Source organism: Catharus ustulatus, chromosome 15 (genome assembly GCF_009819885.2).
Source record: "Catharus ustulatus isolate bCatUst1 chromosome 15, bCatUst1.pri.v2, whole genome shotgun sequence".
NCBI classification, from domain to species: Eukaryota; Metazoa; Chordata; class Aves; order Passeriformes; family Turdidae; genus Catharus; species Catharus ustulatus.
The window spans coordinates 17,139,466-17,147,877 of record NC_046235.1 but is presented as its reverse complement, the minus strand read 5'-3'; the positions used below and the strand labels follow the sequence as shown (position 1 = coordinate 17,147,877).

The window sequence follows — 8,412 nt, the reverse complement described above, 5'->3', positions numbered from 1 at the left end:
GGACAACCACCTCAGATAAACCCCTTGCTTTTGGTTCCCACTCTAACACACACCATGAGCTCAGCTGCCGCACCCAGCTGGAGCGGGGACAAATTCCTGTTCTTATCTCCAGCTCCATAGAAGCCTTATGTAATTAAACAATATTGTGACGAGGGTCTTATCTCAGGGCATTAACTTCTTCTTCCCTTGGCAAGGATGTGAGCGAGCAAAGCTGCTCTGAGCCCATTGCTTTCTCCAGTTTGACCTTTTAGTGGAAAATAAAATCCCAACAACGTGAGCTCTGCCTGCGCTGCATTCCTCAGACTCGAGCCTGCAGGAGGAGAACTCAAGGCCACCTCCAGATTTATCTACTGTACAAGTGAAGAGCTTTTGTAAACCCTTCAGCACTCTCTTGGCTCCTGAGAGAGCTGATGCCTCTGCACAAGACAGTTAATAACAGCTAATGATGTGGGGGCCTTGCCAGGAGCACTCGGTTGTGTAACCACCTCGACAGGCACTGTTTGTTTTGGTTTTTTCCACTACGATCGTCCCCCCTGGCTATGGCTGTGCAATCACTTGACCTCATGAGAGATGAGAATTGTCTCATTAATCGTTGCTCAGTTTTGGAGCACAATGCAAAGTGCAGCAGGATTTCGTGGCTGATCTGTTAGCAATCTGCTGAATGTGCTCGCACAGTGCAGTAGGATAGTTTAGGTGTCTGAGATGGAGGAAAAAAAAATCAAAAAAACAATTAAGTATTTTTATCTATTCCCTAGGGGCTCCTGGGGGATAATGCTGTGTTATCTCATACTTGGGATTCCTCCAGTTTAGGTTTTCATGTTCCCAGCATGAATTATTATCCCTTTCTTTGAATGAAAACAGTATTGATTAACAGCTCTGACTCTTCAGTTGTTTTCCCCTGCTTGTTTCAATCTGGATTTTTTTTTTAATCAGGTATGGGCCTAGTTTCTGTGTGAAAAGAAAAATACATGGAAATATGTGCATCTCTAAGTAAAGAAAATTATGACAGCAGGAGGAAGAAAGGTACAGAATAAATTAGAAATGCAGTATACTGCATACTCAGACTGCTGTCATTTCACTTTTTCTCTTGCCCTGCTTTTAGACTTAAAAGGCAAGGATAGTTATATTTTGTTCCTGCAGTGCAGTCTAACCTGCACTGCATGTGAGTGACAGTGATTCTGAACACAGCAGCAGTCACACTGCCTGCAGCAAAACATCCCTGAGGGATGCTGTGAGCTGGTGGCAGAATTTTGGGGATGCTGCTGGAGCAGGACAGCATTAGCCTCGTGCACTGCACTGAACCTGACAGGGCTGCAGCCAGAAAAAGGCATGCAGGTAAATGGAGAGACTGGGGAAATGCCTCATTTAACCAATGAGGAGCTTTTTATAACTTTAACCCTTGTCTTAATTGCAAAAAAAAAATTTCAAAGAGCAGGTGAAAGAGCTGTGCTGGCCCTAAAGGAGCTTATCAGAAAATCAGGGAATGGTTTGGGTTGGAAGAGAGCTTAAAGGAAGAGAGCTTAAAGATCATCCGGTGCCACCCCTGCCATGGCAGGGACATTTCCACTGTCCCAGGCTGCTCCAAGCTCCATCCAGCCTGGCCTTGGGCACTGCCAGGGATCCAGGGGCAGCCACAGCTGCTCTGGGCACCCTGTGCCAGGGCCTGCCACCCTCCCAGGGAAGAATTTCTTCCTAATTTCTAAGCTAAACTTAAAGTGTGCACATGGATGGAGGGGTGGGTGTTTTTGCTTTGAGGGAGCTGGAAAGGGGCTCAGGAGGAGAAAAGGAGGCTCAGGGGGAATTTCTGGCTCTGCACAACTCCCTGACAGGAGGGGACAGCCAGGGGGACATCCAGGATGAGAGGGAACGGCCTCAGGCTGGGCAGGGCAGGCTCAGGGGGGACACAGCAGGAATTTCTCCATGGAAAGGGGGTTCAGGGATTGGAACTGCCCAGGGAGGGTTGGAGGTGACACTGAATGCTGTGGGCGGGGGACAATGTGGGGATGGGGCACAGCTTGGCCTGGATGACCCCAGAGCTCTCTTCCAACCGAAATAATTCCGTGATTCCGCCAGCACCCCCAGAGCCGCGGGGCCGAGCGGAGCACGGCGAGCACTGAGCGGACCCCACAAACTGCCGGCCCTGGAGCCCCCATCCCTCACCCCGCACCCCTCACCCGGATCCCTCAGCCGGATCCCCGCGCTCCGAGCCTCTCCCGTAACCCGGCGGCGGAAGCCCCGGCCGGCCCGGCCGCCCAATGGGCTGGGGCTGCGCGGCGCCGGGGCCGGGGCCGGGGCCGTCACTTCCTGGGCCTGCAGCCGCCGGCAGCGAGGCCACAGCCGGGGCCGGGGGCGCCCGCAGCCCGCCCGCCGCCACCACCGCCAGCACCATGCCCTTTGACTTCAGGAGGTGAGTGTCGCCGAGAGTCGCGACACAGCCCGCCCGCCCCGCGGGGATCGGGAGCAGCCGCCGGCCCGCGCCGCTGCCCTGCCCGCAGGCAGCGTGTGGGGTGGGTGGATGGATGGATGATGGATGGATGGATGGATGGATGGATGGATGGATGGATGGATGGATGGATGGATGGATGGATGTGCACAGGGAAAAGATGCCCCGCTCCAAAATGCGCTTCCAGCAAGCCGAAGGGGGTGTGTGCACTTTGGGTTGCCTGGGCAGGATGGAGGGACCAGCAGGATTTTTGGGGTGATGGATGCGGGGGTTGGGGCGGAGCTGTTGGCTGCTGCTCCTCCTGCAGGTGTCTGGGGTCTGTCTCTTTGTCACGGGGTCGCTTTTTGTGGTGGGGCTCCTGCAGCACCTTTAGAAGGTCATGGTGCAGCTCCCATGGCAGCTTTAGGGCATCACTCCTTACAGTGGGGTTCACTGCAGCTTTAGAGCATCTTTCCTTACAGGGGGTTCCCATGGCAGGTTTAGAGCATCACTCCTTACAGTGGGGTTCACTGCAGTTTTTGGGGGTCATTCCTTACAGGGAGTTCCCATGGCAGCTTTAGGGCATCATTCCTTACTGTGGGGTTCACTGCAGCTTTAGAGCATCTTTCCTTATAGTGGGGTTCCCATGGCAGCTTTAGGGTATCATTCCTTACAGTGGGGTTCCCTGCAGTTTTTGGGGGTCATTCCTTACAGTGGAGTTCCCTGCAGCTTTAGGGTATCATTCCTTACAGTGGGTTCACTGCAGTTTTTAGGGGTCATTCCTTACAGTGGGGTTCACTGCAGTTTTTGGGGGTCATTCCTTACAGTGGGGTTCACTGCAGTTTTTGGGGGTCATTCCTTACAGTGGGGTTCACTGCAGCTTTAGGGTATCATTCCTTACAGTGGGTTCACTGCAGTTTTTGGGGGTCATTCCTTACAGTGGGGTTCACTGCAGCATTAGGAGAACACAGTGGGGCTCCCACAGTGGCTTTAGGGGGTCACTCTTCAGGGTGGAGCTCCCAGAGCATCTTTCAGGGGTCACTCTGTGCAGCAGGGCTCCAAAGCTGTGCCACGTGTCTGATGGCTGGGAGCCAACATCGATGTCTCCACCCTTGGTTTTGCCATTTTGAGCAGGTGCAAGTTGTAGGATTTGGCCTTTCTGTGCAGCTCCTGCATCCCCTGGGCCGTGTCAGGTACCAAAACAGAAGTGAAAAAGACCCCTCTGACTTCACTGGAGCCAAAATAGCAACCGTGGGTTCATTTTCTTTTTTTGAACTGTTCTTGAACCAACCATTTGCACCTTTCCAAGTTCAGAGATGCCAAGGGGAAGTTGCACAGATGACTTTTCTCATCCAGATTTTACTACAACATAAATATTACAATAAAAAACACACACATTTTGGGCAATATGCAGTTCACTACAGTCCTTTCCATGCAGGATCATCATGACCCCTACATGTGCACCCCCTTGAGATGGGAAGTGGTGATAGTGCAGTGCTTTAGTTCTCCCAAACAAAAAGTTGTGCATTATATTTTTACTGTAATTCTAAACCAGGCCTCTCATTTATACAGGCTAACAGGATCTTGTGTGATCCATGGGGCATTGTTGAACATGGAGGCAGTTGCTTCTGAATGAAAACTTGCTGAAGCTGGAAACAGCATCTGCTGGATCATGTGGGATCCGGGGCCCAGAGCCTCGTTTCTGCTTTTGTGTAAAATTTGATAGAAAAATTCTTCTTTGGAGACATTCTGCCAGCTGCGAATCCCATTGCCATCCATTTTCAGACTCCTAAAATACATGAACAATGAGAGATCCTGGGCTGTGGCTGTCACTTTGTAATAGCAGATAAAGAAAATGTTATTTCTGATGTCTTTGAAAAATGTAATTTCTGTTGGGTCTCAGAATGTGCGTGTGGAAACACTGGCTCACCAAGAGCATAGTCCTCTTAAGAGACAGCACTAGTGCTTCACTTTGGAATGGAACAAAGATGTTCAGTAAAAGCTGAATTGCAGGGTTTGTGTTAATGAGTTACAAAAACAGAGGCATCAGTTCAGATCTGTATTTTAAACATTCACAGTTGCAAATAACTCCTTTGTCATTCAGAGTGGAGGATTAGAAATAGACACTTCAAAGCTCTTCCTCAAATAACATAAGCTCACTGAACTTCAGCTTTTCTGCAAGGATGAATTTTTCAAAAGCTGCCATTGATAAGAGCAATTTCATATTTAAAGTACAGAGGAGCCATTGTCACGTGCAGCAAGCCAATTTCCTGTTTTAGAAGTGTGAACAGAGTTCAGGACCAAAAGGTTTGCAAAGGTTAGAGCCCTTTTTAGCTGTTGTGGGTTTTGTTCATAGTGCAGGCAGTGGAACAAAATCTGCTGAGGCTGGAACATTTTACATTTGTAGGTGAAGTATGATGCATATGTTAAAAAAAGAAATACAGGTACTTCCTGACGACTCTAGAACATGCAATACAAGGCTCTTGGAGAAATAAGGTCACCACCTTGAGTAAATTTCTGAATGAAGAAATGACATTTTCACCGTGTGAATGGCAAGGTTTTTCTCTCAGAGGTTTCAGCTGGATGTTCTTGGTACCCTGTCTTTTACATCCCTGTGCATGACTAGAGGTTTGCATTGTTAAGAAACTTTTAGAAGTACCCCAGCATAACTTTTAGAGTCCAAAATTCCATGTAGAAATTCCATTCTGGAGGCCACACGTTCCACCTTGCATCTGAAGGAATTCTGTCCTTAGCTGCTCTGCCAAGGACGTTTGGGAAAGCAAGGTTTTGTTGTTTTTGTATCCTCCCCTTTCTTAGAGCTTTATTTTTGGTATTTTAGGGTGGCAGGATGTTGACAGCTGGCACCAGGAATAGCTTCCCCAAACCTTGATGGAGATACAAATGACAAGTAATTAAAACAGCTCAGGACCAAAAATGTTTCTGTTCTTCACCAATTAAAAAATTTACTTCCATGGGACTTAATCTCTTTGCTCTGTCTTAAATTTAGGTAGATTGAAAAACCAAAATGGTTTAGAAATCTTTCTTGGAATTTGTCTCCATCAGTCAGTCTGATGTGGAAGTAGCTTGGTTTATTACCTGTACTTTTTTGTACAATTTTTCTTTTCTGTAGGACTTCTGTTTTCTTGTCTTAATCAGTGGTTCCCTTTCCTAATACAAATTGCATTGAAATCATAAATAAACCAATATTTTCACAGTAATCTCACATGAATAATAATTATTCTGTCTCGAGTATCTTTAGGGTTTTAATAATACTCAGTGTTTACCTAATGCTTTTCATTTTTCAAAGCATTTCATTCAGACTAATCCCCCCAGTCCTGCTGTGATGTTGGTACAGAACCAAGTTTTCAGCTTCCAGATTGGAGCCTTCAGTACAGGTCTGTTCAGTGCCTGTCACAAGGCACCAGCCCTCCTACAGAACTGCTAAATCAGTTTGTATTTCCAGAAGGCCTGGTTCTTTCCTATTTTTTAACACCCATTTGGCTGAAAGAGAGACACAGATTTTTCCCTTCTTGCCCATCTCCTGGTTTTTAGGACTTGAGGCAGCAAAGCAGCTTTGTCTGTGTTTGATTGGGGATTTTGAGTTCCCTCACTGGAGCTCAAGGGGTATTTCCCCTTGGAGCCTTTAAGATCTGGTGTCACCTGCACACTTGCAGCTTCTGAGGGTGGTTCAAATCATAATTAGATTAAACTCTAAGCCTGGGTCATCTTGAGTGGTGATTGTGAGCCAGCCAGAAGGGTTCCCACGTGTGTGATCCCCTTAGCTGGAGGCTGAGCTGCTGCTGGCACTTCCAGCTGTCAGGGGTTGAGAATGGCACCAATAAAAATGAGAATTACAGGTGTAAAAATGAAGTGACTCCCTTGCAGTGGACGTGAACGTGCTGGAGAGAAGCACTGCTGCAATTTCTCTTGGCTCTGGTGGATTTTCTTTGCACCTGCCTATTTGCATGGAAGAGTTACTGGGGGATTTGTAAGAGACTGAAACTTCTGAACCATCTTGGTCACTTCAGTTACACTGAGAAAAACCAAAATAGACCACTTTGAAATCAAGTTTTTATTCTAATTTTGGGATATTCACAGTTGTGCCCTGGCCAGGTGTTTGACATAGAGTGGCAGATATGTGTGAATCTTTATTTTTATGTGTAACTGCAAAATTCAGAATTTATTTCCCATAGTTAATCATTGTGATGTTTTCATTCGGGTTTTTTAATTGTTCCTTGTTTGGTTTTGGGGTTTGGCTGTTTTTTTTTTCACAGTGTGATAATCTGTATGAAGTAACAATGTGCTGCACCCGGATTTTAGAGGTCATGGGAAAGGAGCCAGGCTTAGAAAAGATTTAGATTTAAATGCTGATCTAGAGTGGAAGGCAAAAACTCTTATTCCATCTGCACAGTAGGAACAGGACAGGCCCCCACTGTCAGCTGTTCTTTGGCATGTCTGTGAGAAATGATATTTTAGTGTGGGTGTGCTGATTCAGACCTATGGATCATTTTTATTGTTTTGGGGCACAGGCAGGTCTTTGCTTTAGTTCCTGAAGGTTTTTTTTTTTAATCAGATTGTTCAGTCTTAACCAAAGCTGACCCACTCCAACCTTTCTGCTCTTAGCAAAGGGAGTATGTTTGGTTTTAAATTAAACCTAAGAGTTGTGCTGGTGAATAGACAAACTGATGCTCAGACATGTGACCTGGCACAGTTGTGAAATCAATTCCTGACCAAAAGAAAAATGGGGGGGACCATAAAACACAGTTTTATTCCTTTTCTGAAGCATGGAGACTCAAATCAAGCCTTAAGCTCACAAGTGAATGAGAAGGTGTCTGAGGGGTGCTTAGTTTGGAAAAGATTTTTCTCCATAGACTCAAAATCACCAGAAATCTGGTTTGTGCTCATGAATCTGGTCAGGAATCGATTTCACAACTGTGCCAGGTCACAAGTGTGAGCATCAGTCTGTCTATTCTCTATTCCCCATCACAACTCTTAGGTCTAATTTAAATCCAAATAGACTCCCTTTGCTAAGAGCAGGAAAGCTGCAATGATTTTGTCCAAAATATTAATTTATGTGATTGAGCTGGTAGCCATCACTTCCTAAATTAATGTCTAGGGCTGTAGCACAGCTCTGATTTGAGTAATTACAGATTTATAGAATTACAGAATATTCTCTGTTGGAAGGAACCCACAAGGATCATCGAGTCCAACCTCATAAATTTGGCATTTTGAGCAGCATGCTGACAAACTGAGCTCATTTCAGCAGCAACTGCATTTCCATCCCCACCTGCAGCCACGTCTGGGAGCCTGCTCCAGTTCACATTGAGCAATGCCACTGGTAAACAACCCTTCCAAGTGGGATTGCTGCCACTTTACGTAATGGCCAACGTGGGTTTGGGTGCCAGGCAGTGCCATGACTAACTTTGGCTCAACAATAGCCCTTTGAGGGCACCTGAGAAATTATTCTGCAGTCACAGCATCAGATGGGCAAGCTGGGCTGTACAGACAGAGTCTGTTGATGTTTGTGCCACAAATAACTGATTATACATGGTGTGCATGTATGTAAATATTTCTTTCTAAGTCTCCCCAGTGCATCATTTCTCTCAAAATATCATCAGAGTGGAGATTTTTTTTTTTTTTCCTGAGTAAGTAGGGAAATATTAAGGTCTGGCTTCCTAGGAAAGTTTTGCATTGTTCCTTCTGAAGTTTAACTGTCCTCCTTTGTTCAGTCCTGGGTGACACAGATGCTTCCTTCATGCCATCATAGTTCATTGGTGTGAAAAAGGCTGAATCACACTGTAAACAGAGCTGAAGCAATGCCACCAGCCTGCACTGGGAGCTGGGCACCTTGTTCAGCTGGTATTTTGGAGTGTGCTGGTGTATTTTTTAGGCGTGTAGTTCAAATGGTGGAGGTGGTGAGGAAAGAATAGTCTTGCAATGAAAAAAGAAGTGGGGAATCATCTGTTTTTCTTGTTTCCTGTCCAAGCACA

General features: G+C 46.4%; 1 protein-coding gene across 1 annotated transcript in view; it reads left to right on the top strand.

The window, feature by feature from the left end:
• Window positions 1-2,308: 2,308 nt before the first annotated feature.
• The window catches only part of ERGIC1 (endoplasmic reticulum-golgi intermediate compartment 1), a 59,827-nt gene continuing 53,723 nt past the window's right edge, over window positions 2,309-8,412 (top strand). Inside the window, exon 1 of the mRNA XM_033073047.1 lies at window positions 2,309-2,407. Within this exon, the coding sequence (XP_032928938.1) occupies window positions 2,388-2,407 (20 nt within the window). The 5' untranslated portion in view covers window positions 2,309-2,387. The remainder of the gene's footprint in view (window positions 2,408-8,412) is intronic.